The 17,964-nt window shown below is 28.7% G+C and overlaps 1 protein-coding gene across 1 annotated transcript; it reads left to right on the top strand.

The window, feature by feature from the left end:
* The first annotated feature begins 404 nt into the window (after nt 1–404).
* Nucleotides 405–10,585, top strand: LOC130674198 (phospholipase B1, membrane-associated-like). Its single transcript, XM_057479469.1, has 8 exons — nt 405–569; nt 1,876–2,194; nt 2,550–2,659; nt 3,984–4,188; nt 5,489–5,825; nt 5,902–6,061; nt 8,312–8,463; nt 9,833–10,585. The coding sequence occupies exons 2-8, from the start codon at nt 2,075–2,077 to the stop codon at nt 10,012–10,014; spliced, it is 1,266 nt and encodes a 421-aa protein (XP_057335452.1). The 5' UTR covers nt 405–569; nt 1,876–2,074; the 3' UTR covers nt 10,015–10,585.
* The last annotated feature ends 7,379 nt before the right edge of the window (nt 10,586–17,964 follow it).

Here is a 17,964-nt window from a genome sequence, read left to right on the forward strand (position 1 = left end):
TTTAAGAAACTTTCCGCAAAATAAATAACATCAGATGAAAGTCTTTACAAGCCTATGCCATTATTACTTAATCAGAAAAGATCAACTCGAATAAATGTATGGTATAAATTTCTTTCTCTTTTCACCGATAATTGACATTTAATAATACTTTGTACTAAATTAATTACTGTTATAAACCGAATGCACCTGAAAATTCTTACCCTACAATAAATATTTAAATAAAATCAATAAATATTTCTCAGCGATCAATATGTTTAGTTTCTTTGTCAGTATGTCAAACGAGTATATATAAAGAGTGAGTCAAATATACATTACAGGCAAACATTCAGGAGGGGGAATAAGCCATATGATGCGTGCAGAGACATCACCTCTTCTTCTTCCTGCTTAGCTTCATTCATATATTTGTTGAATACTCGTTAAGACTGTCGGTTGTCTCCGTAATAGTGACAAATAGTGTTTGTTTTTATTTATTTTAATTATTATATCAAATAAATATACTTTGCAAATATGAAAATGTTGATATTTTTAAATATGACATTCTTGATATCATAATAAAATTTAAATGTCAGGTAAGAATGGAAATGTCAGAATTTTTGGAAATTAGAAATTTCGTGTAAAAAAATTTTTTTAAAAAAAATTTTCATGACAGTGAACTTCAAAAATTGAGACAATTCTGAATTTCTGTGAAATTTTTAAAAAATAGAAAGTGATCAGTTTTCAACTAAAGGCTTTCCCTGGTGGAAATTTTTCGGACTTTTCTCTGAAAAAGTCTTTAGAACTGAGTTTTTCAGAGAAAATTCCGAAAATTTTCAACCAGGGTTTTCCGCGCGTTTTTTTTTGAGCAAAAATAATTTGATTTGAAAATTTTTTGAGTTTGAAAAACAAAAAAAAAATTATAACTTTTGTGAAATTTTTAAAAAATAGAAAGTGATCAATTTTCAACTAAAGGCTTTCCCTGGTGGAAATTTTTTGGAATTTTCTTTGAAAAAGTCTTTAGAACTGAGTTTTTCAGAGAAAATTCCGAAAATTTCCCACCAGGGTTTCCGCGCGTTTTTTTTTTGAGCAAAAATAATTTGATTTGCCAATTTTTTGAGTTTGAAAAACAAAAAAAAAAATTTAATTTTGTATTATGAACAAAATTTATTGACTTTCATTAGAATTTTTTGGAGGTTTTTTTAAATTTTTGACGTCTAAAAAATGAATAATTAGAATTACGAACTCATAAATTTTTTAATTCAAATCAATTTAGTTTAAAAAATTTCAAAAAAAAAAACCCGCAAGAAGTCCCGTTAAAAATTTTTCACACTTCCAATCATTTTAAATTTCCAAAACTGTTCATCTCAAAGTTCAAAATTGTCGCAATTTTGAAGTTCACTGTCAGGAAAATTTTTGAAACGAATTTTTTGAACACGGGTTCAAACAAAAAATTAATTTTTATAAATATTGAGTAATTTATCGACAATTAAGAAAATTTCTACTGTAGTGACAATGAATTTATCACAATGTCTTATTATTTTCACTGTCTGCAAGTTGCTTAGAATAAGAACTTCGACCTTAGGGGAAAGTAATATATTCGATGCCTCGAATCATAAACCAATGACCCCTCAAGGCAAATTTCGTTGCTAAATACGACAGATATATACCGTCTACGAGACAATCGTCAAATTTCTCCGTGTTTACCATGAACTAAATTGCAAATTAGAAAGCCAACATAAAATATTATAATATAACGTAATAAAAATAATTTAAAAATTATCACAATATTTTTAAAAAAATAATTTTCATTTTAAAATTCACTAACAACTTTCTCGTTTATCGAACTCTCTATAATTACCTAAATAAAAAATATATATTATAATTATTATTAATTTACAGATTAAATTCCAGAAGATTTACGATTATATAAGAAGATAAATAAATAAATAATTAAATGATATCCAAAATTAAAATATCATATAAAAGTTTATTTTTTAAAGCCAACTGCATACTCGAAAATGGAAGAACCTTCAAGTAACTTTTACTGTTGATTAGATTTACATATAATATATTAGAATTTACATGAAAGAAAGTTAAGATGAAATTCATCAGGATGTTAAAGAATAAATTATTTATAATTGTCATTTTACTGCCTTACGTGTTACCGCAAAATTGGCAATTTGTAGAAACAATAAGAAAATTATTCATAAGCGGAAGGGTAAGTGTCTAATTAAAAAACAAATTGTTAATCTACATACATATCATTAAGTGTTTTAACTGGAATTTATGTTAAAATTATGAAATTAAATAATTAGCGAAGAAATTTGTCTTTCATAAAACGTATGAATGCTATTAAAATATATTTTTATTCAATGCAATATCTTCGAATGCAAATTAATGAAAGCAAAAGTTTTTAAAACCGTGCGGTGAATTTAATTACTGTACATTGTTCAGTGCGTTATTTTTTCATACTATTCACAGCTAAAGAATTTAAATATATTTATATTTATTCCTTGACTGTTAAATGAAATGGCAAAATGAAATTAAATGTTCCATTTGTTTTCTCTAATTAGAGCGAAATCGATTATATTGGGATCAGTTATCCAATTTTGAGAGATGGCGTTCGAAGACAACGAAGTATTTCAAAAGCTGTACCTTTTCCATGTGATACTAGTATAGGAAGGTAACATAATTCGAATTTTTCTTATATCCCGAGTCGAAATTTAAGGCATACTTTGAACCTAAATCAACATTGGAAACCTGTATGGTAACACGAAAATTGACCTAATGCCAAAATACCCACTGCCAAAATAACCGCAAATTGAAATATTTTACGTTATTAATCAATGTATCTATCATTTTCAATGCATATATTACTTGATAATATACTCAAATTGAATTATCCATGGTTCTGTTGGGAAGTGACACGCGTTAATATCACCAGATAAAATATTTACACACACAAAACGCGTGAAAAAAGGGCATGTACTATTGCATGCGTGTGCATTAATATATTTCAGTAATTGCACACGCACAAAACTCGTAGAAAATTGGCACAATACCATTACAAGTCTGTGTATTATTTTGCACGACTCTTAATGCGAAGCATTAGAGTGCTTTACGATCGAAAAATTCAGTTTGCCTCTTTTTCTAAATTTGATCACATTTCGTTAATTTCACACAATTATTCAATTATCTTTTTGATTTTTTATGATATTCCGCATCTATTAGTATCTTATTTATAGATATTTTGGCTTGCGATTATTTTATCACGGCTAATTTGGCAGCAGGTATTGTGTCGTCGGGTGTTTTGATTCACGTTTATTTTGTCGAGGGTATTATATCGTCGGGTCAAATGTTACGCAGCCAACCTGTATTAAACTTTTTAGGGCATAATCATTGTGAAATCTTGAAATAGACCTACTTATACTTACAAAGGCTTGAATTGAACCTCTTTAGTCTTATGAAGGCATGAATTGCAGAATTTGAATACTGGATAATTGATACAAGTGATCCAGCCATCTTTCCAATGGGCAAATAACACCCAAGGGTGAATTAGGTCCCACAGACAGCCTGGGACTAACAGAGGCTCGATTTAAAAAATTCTAAGGCTAGTAAAAAATTGGTACGATCCAGCGATTTTATCAGTCGATTAATGACACCTAAGAGTGGAATAGGACCTAGAAGCAGTCTGGGACCAATAGAGAGTCGATTTAAAAACTTCTGAGTTCGTTCGTTTTACGATATGTGTCTTTGTAGGTCTAATTCAGGCAATTGTAAGTCTAAGTAGGTTCAATTTAAGCCTTTAATTTGATTCATTTCAAGCGTTTCTAATGATTATGTCCTAAAAAGTCAAATGTAGGTTTTCAATGCTCATTAAGATTCAAAGTATGCCTTAAATTTCGACTCGGGATATTTTCAAAAAAATTATTTAATGAATGACTAAGCAAATTCGAATCGTTTTTGTGTACTATAGTATATTTTTAATGATAAAGTATGTTTTTTAGATCATCAATACCACCTGACAATGTCCATAGGTTGCGGCCGGGTGATATTGATGTAATTGGTGGATTGGGTGATTCATTAGTTGCGGCTAGTGGCGCATTAGAAGAATTTGCTATTGGTACATTCATTGAAGCACGAGGTGTTAGTTGGTGTGCTGGTGGTCAAGATAGCTGGCGAAAATATTTAACGCTACCAAATTTAATTAAAGTAATAAAATAAATAATAATGAACTCATACACACACATATATACATACATACATATGAAAAGACCGAGGCATGTTACGTACTGTAACAAGTTACCTAAGAGAGTAAAAAACGAAAAATAATACAAAACTCACAGATTTAATTTAAGGTTTGAAAATCATCTGACAAAGAGATTTTTGTATGCGAATGACATCATAGTCACGCAAAAAACTTGAATTTTTTTATGTAAAAATTTTACGCAATCCTATAACTGTAATTTTTTTGAACGGGTTATTTTATGCTTGAAAGACTTCTTCAACTTTTCATTAAGTATTAGATTCAATTCAAGTTTAAATTTGGAATCTCTCAGGATCTTATTCTTGTGACAGAACCTACGTATCCTAAAAATTAAAAAAAATTATACAGCGATTCTAAATTTGTCGGGCAATCCTATTATGTAGTTGCGCTTTGGTCTTTTCTATATAATTATATTTCGAAACGAAATCATGAAACTAGACATTTCACGAAATGCTGACTGATAGTGTCATATATAGTTACACAAACTCTCTAAAATTTTTATCCACTTTATGAATTGCTATGAGATTTTGACAGATTGTGTAATGAGGACATATTACATCATTTGTCTCACGTATTCAGATGTTTCATAGTGTCCAGATCTTATTATGCCACCTGACCTGTGATAAACTTAAGTGTTTTTGTTATTCAAAACGATTTGTTGGTGACTTCATAGCAGTTCTTTAAAGAAGTTCATGAAAATTTTAGATACTCTTTGCAGTTTATTAACAATTGGTCAGCACTTCGTACACAGAAAAGGGACCGATCTAATGAACTTTACTAATTTGAACTTTCGCAATTTGAATTTTGGTAAATTTGAACTACTATGAATGAATTGATGATGATCATGAATCATCTGTCAACCTCTTTAATATTTGACATTTGAGTTAGAGGCTATAGTACGAATTCATTCACCTGAACTTGCATGCGTTCGTTAATTTTTTTTTCTATTATTGCTTTCGAACTTGTTTTTATTCTCTTTTTTACGTTTAATTGTTGGCCCCAACTGTCAGGCCCTGATTCATGATCATGAAAAAAAAATTATTCTTGATGAAAGAAATACTACATTATTCAAGGTTCAAATTTACCAAAGTTCAAATTTCCAAGTTCAAAGTGTAAAACTTCAAATTTTCGAAGTTCATTAGGTATGGAACCGCACAGAAAAGAAGGATATCTTGGCGCAAGACAAATCCTGAAAAAAATGAACAGAACGAACATCACTCTAATTACTTCCTCATATTTTTCAAGGAATTCAATAAAAATTTAACGGGATACGCGATCGGAACTGGTGAGTTTATTTCATCAAAAGCGAAATTAAATGTCGCGTTTCCGGTCGCAGCCACTGAGGATGCTTTACATCAAGCAAAGATACTAGTAAAGAGAATAAAAAGTAATCGTAAAATAGACATTAAGAAACATTGGAAGCTCATAACAATATTCTTTGGGGCGAATGATATCTGCTCAGGACAATGCTACAATCCCAAAGAATTTTCATCAGCAAAGTACTCATGGCATTTAAGAAGAGCTTTAGACTATTTAAAATTACATTTACCTAGAACTTTAGTCAACTTGGTGCCAACAATAGGTTTGTTATACCTCTAAATAAGTACATTAATTATTCACGTTTTATTTACTTAATAATTTGGTTATTCATAATTTAGATGTAACTGTATCAGTCAGAGTAGCACGGAGTACTATGTGTAATTTGTTACATCCATTATATTGTGCCTGCCTTCATCAAGGTAAACGACCAGATATTAAAGCATCAAAAATGGCTCGGCAGTACCAGCAAACAGTAAATACTTTGATTTCATCTGGAAGGTAAAATTATTAATATCATCCCTGGCGGCATTATGACGTCGCTTCAAAATTTCTCTATGTACAGACAACTACAGAATTTCTTTATCTAAAACACGTCTATCGTAAAGTAAAACTATCCTTAAATTGATTACCCCAAAACATCTGTATCCAGAACAAGTCTCCTCAAGCTTAAGCTTTATTCCGAAACTTTTCTATTCGATGCGAAGACTACCCTGGCGGTTTTGAATCACCCTGGAAACAGCCTGGAAATACCCTGGGAGTGGAAACAGGGTGGAATCACGGTGGATCCAGGGTGGTTACACGGTGGGTTTGTGCCATTTCACCACCGTGTATACACGGTGTTTCCACGATGGTGACACGGTGTAGCCACCATGATTCCACGGTGTATGCACCGAGATTCCACGGTGTATCCACGGTGATTACGCGGTGTACGGGAATCACGGTGGGTACACCGTGTAACCACCGTGGAATCAGGGTGGGTACACCGAGTAACCACCGTGGGTCCACCGTGATTCCAGGGTGTTTCCAGGGTGATTCAAAACCGCCAGGGTATCCGAAATGATACTATTCATTATCGATTGAACAAGAAAATCATCGGTAACTGAGAAAACATATTAGTTAACATGGAAATTCACGTGTTTTTTCAGTTACCGATGATTTTCTAGTTAAATCGATAATGAATATTGTTATTTCGGATAGTCTTGGCATCGAATAGAAAAGTTACAGCATTACTTCAAATTGAGTAAGCTTAACTGGACCTTAAATGAAGCTGACTGCGCTGAACTGAACCTTCATTGAAACTGACTGCGTTCAATTGAGCCTTAAGTTAAACTGTTCAGCCTGCTACTGGAATTAAATTGAAGCTCGATTCAACCTGAACAAGCTTAAATTTCAAACTGACGTAAAATTTTCAAGCTGTTTTAAAACTGAACAGCCTACGATAGTATAAAAAAGACACTGAATTCAAGCTGAATAACCGGTAGGCTATTCAGTTCATAACTAGCTTAAGCTTTGAGCTTATTTTCAAGCTCACATATCTAATAATCCCTGCATCACTAAAATGATTGAACAAAATTGTTCGAAAAAGAATGAACCAGGGTTTAATTTGAAATTTAAGACTGTTTCAGTTCAAATTTAAAACCTTTCTCAACCTAGCTCGTCTGAAAACGAACGTATCTAGGCGCTATTGGACTGAAATAGGGTTTAATTTCAATGGAGTTCTCTATCTTCTAAAGCCCATTTCACCCTGACGTTCAGACTAAAAACTATACTAGGTTGAAACAGAGTTTAAGTTAAAAAAAATTTCTACTCGGAAAGGTAGTTTTATTTTACGATAGATATGTTTTAGGTAGAGCAATGCTATATATTTGTCTCACTCTAAAACCAAGTGTGTTGCTAGTGTATTCTTTCAATACACATTAAATGTGTTCTATGTGTAAAGCCGTAAGCAAAACTATAGTTTTTTGTGTGTAATCACTTACAACACGTTTTAAGGTGTGTTAAGTATCTATAATTCACTTATGGCTTTTTCGACTACACACTTGGTTTTCCAGTGCTGTGCATAGAAAGGTTTTGCAGATACTTATCATAATGCCTCCCTGGCGGGCCCAAATTACGGTATTTGAAATAGTTACGATAAATTAAGGTATTTTACGGTGAACGTATAGCATTCCGAGTCGAAATATTAGACGTAAATTGAACGTTTTTAACGTTTTGAACGTAGATTGGAGTATCATAAATTGAAAACATATTTATCATAAAACTAAAACCTATTTAGACTTACAATAAGAAAACATAAGCATACAAAAAATTTTTTTCATCAATTTTGTACTCCTGGATTATAATCACGTCAATTCCCTAAAATTTTGTCGTCCGATTTTCTGGCTTTTAAATAAAGAATTCGTATTTTGACAAAAAATTTTTTTCAGTTTCATACTTCTATCTTTAACACTATATATTGATATCTGTTCATATATTATGATATCAAGGTGATGAAAATTGTGATTACAAATATTGAAATAATTTAATTGATGTTATCATTAAACTAAAATCACAACTCTTGAAATTACCACTTTTTTATGAACCAAAATACAAAAAAATCGTTCAATTTATTTTCAAAACGTTCAATTTACGTTTAAAACGTTAAGAACGTTCAAATTACGTCTAATATTTCGACTCGGGATTTTACGACAAAAGTACGGTATTATACGTTAGCAATGAGATTTTAAAATGAATATTTTCTGGATTCAGGTACGATAGATCGCCAGATTTTACAGTTGTTCTGCAGCCATTCATCGAGTATTTTAATGCACCAAATGCTGATCCTGTTAATGCTCCGCCATTTCACTCACATATGATCACATATGATTGCTTCCATTTTAGTCAAAAAGGCCATGCTTTAGGTAAGGGAAAACACTATAAACAATATTTTTAACTCAAACATAGTCTATTTAAACATTTATACTTTTTCATTTCACTTGTATTGAAAATGCACCAAAACTGAGTGAGTTTTTGAAAATAATAAAATAATCTAAGTCAATATTTATCAGATTTTTTATAATGTCAATAGTTATAAAAAGCAAAGGGAAAAACCGCACGGCTAGACTTTAGCGTTATTCTGAATGACTTATGTCTAATTTTGAAACAATATTTTTTTAACGCATATTTATAATTTTAATATCATACGTCAATAATTATCTACGTCAGCATGATTTTCGACTTGATTATTAGTGAAAAAAAGTTTTATTTATCTGTTTGTACAATGATTCTGTAAAAGTTTGCTTTAAATATATACGCGAACATAGTATATATGAATGACGCAAAACGTGACTATGATATTTCTTTGACTTGCAATTTTTTGTTTCTTTTATCTTTGTAATGTATGCAATTTTCGTGATCATTATACGTCAACTATTGTATTATAAATTCCTGAAACAAACATATGATTTTGAAATCTTGTTGTTTTGTACCCTATCAAAAAAATCCATATGGGAATCCAGCGTAAATTTCTATACAGTGTATTCAGATGGATTCCCATGTGGTTTCCTATAGGAATATTAATCTGTTCTTTTATTCATATATTTGTATCAATAGACGATAGACATAGAAATCCAGATACCCCGGATTCTATAGAAATTACTTATATAGAAACTCTATGTAGATGTCCCATACGAGAATCCAGATACCTATGGTTTCTTATGTGGGTTTCCCTTATGGGAATCCGGATTCCCATGGTTTCTTATGTGGATTTTCCATATGGGAATTTAGAAACCCATGGATTATCATATAAATCTATACACTCTTACATTAATTCCCATGGATTCTTACATAAATCCATACCATAAATCCTCTATGGATTCCTTAGGGTTCCCATGCAATCTCAGGTGGATTTTTTTGATAGGTTACTCTCTACCCTAATTTAAAACTCCAACTGAAACCAATGAATTCCGATTGAAAGTCTATCGGATTTCAATCGGGATTCAGCGGTTTTAATCGGAGTTTTTAATCAGGGTAATAGATGAATTTAGATTATTTTTTTTTATGCATTTTGAGTCTCATCACGAGGTCACAATAATTATTTAATGACTAAAACTACGCTCTAATATGAATAAGTGAAAATAAGTGAATATTCACTAATTCTGAGTGCCAACCGAACCACTTTTTGAAATTAGTGGTTCGGTTTGCACTTTGAATTAGCGAATATTCACTTATTTTCACTAATTCATGTTTAGAAAGTAAGTATTTCATTAAAAACTTGATTTATTTTTACAGTTGCTAATATGTTGTGGAACAATATGTTTCAACCAGTCGGAAACAAAAGTCACGATCGTATGCCACGAGTAATGGAAGAAGTTCTGTGCCCTACTAATAAAAATCCTTATATTTTCACAAATGTTAATTCAAAACGTTATTATAAAACCGGAAGTCAAGATGGATACGATCTTAATGACTAAATTAGTCGACTTCAATGACCATTTTGTTATTAAATTGATAAGAAACGCAATAGTTTTCGACAAGAAATATGTGGGGTCGAATAATTGTTGGGAAAATTGATCACTTTGATCTACTCCCTGCTTAAAAAATCCGATACTTATAGCTGTGTGTATAAGACTCTATACTTAACTATTGCACTTCTCATAGAAGTCATTCATTCTTATAAAATCTTTATGGGAATTTATGAGAATCCATTGGATCCTATGAGATTTTCTAAACAGAGCTTCGGCAACAGAAGCTGATTAATAATCAAGAATTAGATCTAGTTAAATTTTGAGAGCAATCAAACTAGTATTTTATGAAAGATTTTGTTGCGACACGTGGTTGGATTACGAGTTAATATAAATAGATAAATATATATTTAATTTATGTGAACATACGATACGATTATGAATTTAAAAAACCGCGAACATCAAATGATTATTTTTAAGCATGTATTTGTTTTATGAATGAAGTATTAAATTTGTTGATAATTTTAAATTTTACTGTAGATAAATAATGTTATATATTATTGACAAAAATAAAAGTATAATTTCATCATAAAAAACAAGTAAATATTTATTTCTCATACATTTCTTTGATATGATTATAGTTGTGTGTACACTGAGAGAAAAATCCAGTAAATCTAACTATAAAATGACAGTTAAATAGCGCTTTAACTATTTTTTCGGAGTTACTACAACACCAATAGATAGTTATTATAAATATCTCTAAGTAGTTATGTTAAATATTTTTTAGTTCAATTAACTATATAAATAATTAATGTAACTGATTTTTAAACTTGTATTCAATTAATAATTTTTAATTTTTTAAACTGAACTTAGGTAGGTAATTCATCTATAACTCTTTCATTAAAGCAAACAAAAATATTAAGTATCATTACTATGTTTTTTTTAGTTAATTCAATGAATATTTTTTAGTTAAATCCATTAAATAAATAATTTTTTTTCGCACAAATATACCATTCACATGGTTTTAATTATTAAGTAGAGACTCTATAGAGTTTTGAGTAGAATTAATTTTTTTTTGAAAGTTCAAGTTAAATTTTAAAGATAAATTATTTATTGAACCATCAATAATAAATATTAATGTCTTGATGTAATATAGGATAAACTATAATACAATCCAAAAATGTAAGTATCACTTTGTCAAATGACAGAGTTGTACTGATGCCGAAATTGTTTTTAACTTTGGAATTTAACAGTTCTGAGATATATATCTTGCCAGGGACACTACACAGCGGCTGGGCGCGATCTCGTGGCGAGCATCGAACTACTCCCGCTACTGCTGTCTGGTACCGGTGACTTTCCTCTCCTCCATACATATGTTTTCTCTCAAGAAATTTTTCTCTTGGTTTAAGCAATTTTATTTAGATATTAACTCGTGTTTTGAACATTTTAATTTTTTTATGATTATTTGCCTTAAACGCAAAATTTAAACATAAATTACACATATACACGCTTGACAGAGGAAAAATTTCTAATTCACACCGCTTCAATTTAATACAATACTTAGTGTAATTTTCACACCACAATTTTTACACAGACATTTACACTACACCGAGTCCAATAATATTTTACAGTGTAGACAAACTAAAATTTGAAAGACGCATTTAGGTTTTTATAACGTACAAATGAAGAACCTTATTAGCTAAAGGAAAAACTTTTGTCAGCTATTAATATTGATCCTAAATGGTTTTTAAAATTATCCGATATTTTTGCGAATTATAACTACATCAAAAAAAGTTAACTCGAATCAAGTAAAAATGTTCTTGATTCAAGAAAAATCTTCTGGCACCAAGTAAATAATTATCTTACAATTTTTATCTTGAATCAAAATTTTTTTTCTCAAGTCAACATATTTTTATGCTTAAATCGAAAATTTTTGTACGACAGTTCAGTTTAAGTATTCCAATTTATCTTAAATAATTGATATAAATATGTATTTCTATTTTCAAAATATTTTTAACAACTAAAGTTTTCTAAAAAAATTAAGATGACAAGTTTTTTGGAAAAAAAAATTCTTTGAAAAATAATTTTTTTAGAAAAAAATAATCTTGCAAAAGAAATATGTTTGAGAAAAAGTTTTTGATAAAAACTTTTTGGCGATTTAAAAACATTTATTTACTCAATCATTAAGTTTTAAAAAAAAATTAAAAATCCATTTCCTGCCTACTCAATTTAACTCAATTACAGTAACTTGAAAATTTTAGTTCCATTAACTAGATTTATATTTATAACAACTATTTTATTTTAACTTTAAATCAGCAGTTATAATAAAAACAATTTTTATTTACATACACTAAAAAAATTAAGTTATCGTTAATTTTAAAATTCATATACTATCAACTAAATTTTTTTAGTTAAAACAACAATTTTCGGAGACTGAAAAATTTTAGTTGCTTCAATTAATTTTTTTTTAGTTTGAGCAACTACTGAATAGTTAGCCTTACTAACGCATTAGTACCAGTAACTAATTTTAAATAGTTGAAGTCTTTTTAGTTAAAATGACTATCGACTTTTCTCTCAGTGTAATATATATTCATATCTATACTGAAAAAAAAGCCGATATACGTTCGCGCTATCCCGGTGTTGAGGTTATCGTTATTTAAATAACACCGGTAGTAGTGTTGAAATTTTTTCCGGTGTTAAGCGGTTTTTAAAAAAAAGTTGTTTTGTTTTTTGAGTATCAGAAGTCGAACTGAATTTCAAATACAAAAAAAAAGTGTTTACTTTTTTAAAAAATTAATGGAACGATGGATTTATCAATTTATGGAGATATCAAAAAAATATTCGTCCACAATGACATCCCGCGAAAAAAGTTAGATCTGCTTAGATCAAATCTTATAAAATTTGATCAAGTCTGATCAAATTTTATGTATGAATAGGTATGAACAGATCTGTTCAAATCAAAGTAGATCTAGGCCAACATAACTTTCTGCTTAAAAATCAGCCTGTCTAGATCTGAAAAGATCTAATTTGATCTGGGCAGATATAGACAAAATGCTAAACAATAAATCCGATATATTTGCGCACTTTTAGCCCTACGCATGACACCTGGGGCAAAATGGACCAGCCGAAAATCCTGAAAAAATGATTCTTTCAAATTTTTATCGTTAAATTAAAAAAAATTTGCTATAATTCCACATTTTTAGCCTTACCCATAACACCTAGGGCAAAATGGACCAGCCGAAAATTTTGAAAAAATGATTCTTTTATATTTTTATCGTCAAATTAAAAAAAATATAATACATTAATCCATTTTTCGGCTGATTTGTTATAGCTGGGGCAAATTTGGCCGCTAAAAATATTCGAAAATAATATTTTATTTTTTTATTGATAAAATATTTTAAATAATGCAAAATAATCTGCAATCTAAAAAATCAAAAAACACGTTTTTTGGGTTCAAAATAATGACAAATAAGAAATACAGAATTGTTTTTTTTTTTATTAAATAGCAATTAGTAATTAAGCTAATCGAGGGGAAACGATTTATTACACTTAAAAAAATTTTTCTTGAGTATTATAAAACCAAAAATAGTTGTCAAGAGCAAGAAATACATTCTTAATGATGAAAACAATTTAAAAAAAAAAAAAAAAAATATCATTTTTTGGAGGGAGGCCTCTCTGCCCCACAAAAAATTTTTTTTTTGCCTTCGTGTCCACCAATGATGTGAAATGTAATTTTTCTTTATGTATATTACATATAAAAGATTCAAGTAATAAAATTTGATCAATTTTCAGAAATTTTTTTTTTCAACTTTTTTTAAGGGTACCCCGTTTTGCCCGCCAAAAATAAAAATTTTATTTTTTAACGGCAGCTTAAAATTTTGTCTATTTACCTCGAATATCACTAAAAACAAAAAGATTTAGCGTATTTTAGTCCTCGAAAACTTAGTATTTCCTTAGGTACCCCTTTTTGCCCCCCCCCCTCCCCTAATAAATAAAAATTCTAAGGCGCAGTTATAATAATTAATATATATATTAATTATTAATGAAATTATTAATGATGATTGATAATAATTAATTGCGTTATAAAACGCATCGATAACCTTGACTTGTCGTCTGGACTTTTTTTTGCATTTCCGATTCTTATATTAATTTATTTAATCTGATAATCATATACTGATTTGAATTGTTTTTTTTTAAGATTTACTGCGTATGCTGATGATGAAACGACGTCATTTTTGAAAAAAATTAAGCATTAATAATTAAGAGCCTACAATTAACTCAATAGATAATGAACTGATTACCATTACTTCCATATACATTTAATAAGAATACATAACTTATCGGTCATCGACATGAAGATCGGTGTAAATTTTTTTTTTGACTAGAAAATTGACATAATTTTATTCGATTATTTCAAGGTAACACTGTCGTAAATTCCCACTAATCATAGAATATTATCACTTTTATAAGTTTTATTTTATTTTTTTTTTTTAGCGGAATTGATTATCGATATTTCATCATAAAATTATCTCTAACGATAGATAGGATTGTGATTTTTTTTTTTTCAAAGATTAGAAGAAACGTTATTGTAAAAGTATAACTTGAATATTTTTTTTTTTTTCGATAAAAAATTATTTGGATAAAAATCGTACAAATAAAATTACGTGTATCAATTATCTATTTGCTATTTTTGAAATATTAAATAAAGAATTTTTAGATACCATTGAACTGTATTTTTATCGCTGCGAAATTATAATTGGGCTTATCGAGAAAAAATTTATCGTAACAATAAAATTGTATTCATTTTTGCATATAAAAAATTATAGGGGGAAAGGGGGCAAAGCAGGCCCCTCAAAATTTTCTATACGCTAATAAATTCGGACGGATAATAAGCTTATCGTAATTTCTTTTATAATGAGGGCTAAAATGGACCATCAAAACTGTTCATTAAATATTATTTACTAAGAAAGTTAAAGATTATAAAATAACGTTTTAAAGTTATATCGCAGCAGACTATTAAAATGACTTTTATATTATTAAAATACAATTGTTTTGTAGTTATTTGCAAATATCACACGTGTAAAGAATAAAAAATATCAAATCCAAAATTTTTTGGAGGGCCCACTTTGCCCCTAATTTTCGATTTTTTAATTTTAATGGACGCAGCATAATGAAGTGAAAATTAGTATCAAGGGTCTGAAAAGAAGTTTTCCTTAAGGGGCCCACTCTGCCCCCTCTACTCTATGTTGGGAATTTAGGTATGCTAATCGTGAATGAAACAAATCAATTTAGTAGACAAATGAAAATCATTTCTTTTTATTAAAATACGCGCTTTTTAACAAAGATGTCTAAGTTCAAAATATATATATATATATGAGTGCAAATAAAGAAAAATATATTGCCTTGCATTTACTTAGTTTTAGAACATGGGCCTCAATCTCTCGTCGACCCAAGTACCTAAGGTCATAAAATTTGATCCATACTAGCTTTCTTTTTCTCGAAAACATATTTTGAACTCAATTTAAATAATGTCTATACTACGACTTAAATCGCTGTTCGAAATAATATTTCGAGCAGAATATTTATTGAAGAGAAATATTAAATAAAATATGTATCGGAATAAAGATTGATTTTTGTAGAGAGAATCCAACATTATATTTTTAAAAGTCCTGTATATAACAAATCAAGTTTTGTTTATGAAAACGAAAATTGCTTTTTTGTTATCATAATTATGGTTCTCAATTTCTTTTGTATTCAGGTCTTCATAATTAAATCATATATTAACTAAAAGTAACAGTCACATGTTTCAAAATTGCAATTAGGCTTACGTACGATATTGTAAAAAAAAAAATGTAGTATTCTATATATATATATATATTTATGTTATTTATAAATACATAAATAAATAAAAGCGAATTTATTTAGTCTAGACAAATGGTTATCAGGAAACTACTTACTGACTACGATAAGGAAATATTCATTTCGCTAAAAAAAAACATCGTATAAAAAGTAATACTCGACTTAGATAGACACGTCACGTTGCCAGTACGTAACACGTGAACTTCTAATAGGCTGATAGTAGTTGAACTTGTCAACGATTTCTTAACTGGTAATTACTCGACTAATTTCACGACCGCATACAATATAAGTGACTAAATTACATTCTAGTTTATAGAGTTTAATAAATTGATTTAAATTAAATTTCGTTGTGGTTTGTAATTATTAATCTCGTGCCATTGTTATATGTACGCAAGTTTTTTCCATATGATCGTATAGTAAAATTTATTATTGCCGATAGTAATAGTTACCGATTAGATAGTAAAATTGTTTTAATTTAGCCATCTTCGATAGAATACGGAAAACAGAGACCTTGCAGCCGGGAAAGCGCAGTCGTTGTTCGTTCTGGTGTTAAGTATAATGCATTCTAAGAAAATCAATTAAAAATTACTTAATTTATTTTCTAACGAGAAAATGTGACTTTAGTTACCATCTCTGATAGGAAAAGTTAACATAAAAGAATGAGAATCTTTCAAATGTAAAGATGGAAATAATTACCCCCAGAAAAAAAATATATGTTAAAGTATGAAAAATATATAATTTTAGAATAAAAAAATATATCATAGTACATATAAAAAATACATGTATGAAAATATGAAAAAAATATATTAAATATATATTTTTATTATATTTGATTTTTTTATATCATACCGATATTTTTTTACAATTTTGTAGATATATGTTTTCATATTTTCATACAAGTATTTTTTATATATTCTAAGATGTATTTTTAATATATTTAAATTGCATTTAAAATATATACGAAAATCGGCCAAAAGTTAGCTATTAAAAATATATTTTTTATACATATTTATATATTTTTTTCATGGGGGTAAATTCAGTGGGTAGTCTCATTTAATCTGAGGTCGTCAATTTAAAATAAAAAAAAACAATTAAGAAAAGTAACAACTGTTTTCGGTTTATATATTTATATAATACATATACTCGTAAATACTTCGTTACGATAGAAGTAATTACCATTTTTTTTTCAAAATGCATGATGCGATATTTTAATTTTAGATAATAAAAATTAAATATTTAAAAATATTATCCTGTCTCATAAATATTATCACTAATACTTATTCAACAGTTAAGTGATAAATATATATATATTATAATAAATATTCAGCATAAATTAAAAAAATAAACTTATCATATTTTAAAAATAAATAAAATAAGAAAGTACACAAATAAATGAACATTTAAATAAATATATTTTTAATTATTCTCAGACAATTTTTCTCTTACAATTATTTACTTACATCAGTTTATAATAATTAATTATAGCAGGATTACATTGAATAAAATGTTAATAATAAATAATCAGTAACTTTAAAGGCAAATATAAATATTTAAATTAATGATTAAGATGACAACTAATACTGAATTGTTGACTAGTAGCTTAAAAAATAAATAGATACTAATCATGAAATGAAACATTAATTGAAATAATGATTCTAGACTTATTTTTCTACTATTTTTATACTCATAAATAATCCATTGTCTGGTAATAATAAAGTGCGTGATATTTGCTGTTGAACGACGCAGCAACCCATCGTGGACTTAATTGAGGGTCAGTTGTCGTCATCCTCATCCTCATATCATCATTATATTATAGAGAACAGACCGAAGGCTATCCAATATTCACTTGGATGAATTTCGAAAAGATGTCAAGGTTTTTTCGTCTTCTTATTTACTTCGATTATTTATTTCAAGTTCACTTAATGATGATATTAGACGTAGGATGATATTATAAAATCAATATATGTGATTCCGTTCGTTTATAAAACGAATTCGGGAAAATATATATGATCATTTTCTTCCCCATTTGAAAATTCCTCGATTGTGGCTTGTAGAGTTTGATGAACCAAAAGAACTCGTACTACTTTTTGAACTTCCACT

The sequence above is a fragment of the Microplitis mediator genome, chromosome 1 (genome assembly GCF_029852145.1).
Source record: "Microplitis mediator isolate UGA2020A chromosome 1, iyMicMedi2.1, whole genome shotgun sequence".
Lineage (NCBI taxonomy): Eukaryota > Metazoa > Arthropoda > Insecta > Hymenoptera > Braconidae > Microplitis > Microplitis mediator.

Coding starts and splice junctions, on each gene's coding strand:
- LOC130674198 (XM_057479469.1), top strand. CDS start 2,075: ATGAAATTCATCAGGATGTTAAAGAATAAATTATTTATAATTGTCATT. Junction 6,062..8,311: donor ACTTTGATTTCATCTGGAAG/GTAAAATTATTA, acceptor TTCTGGATTCAG/GTACGATAGATCGCCAGATT. Junction 8,464..9,832: donor TCAAAAAGGCCATGCTTTAG/GTAAGGGAAAAC, acceptor TTATTTTTACAG/TTGCTAATATGTTGTGGAAC.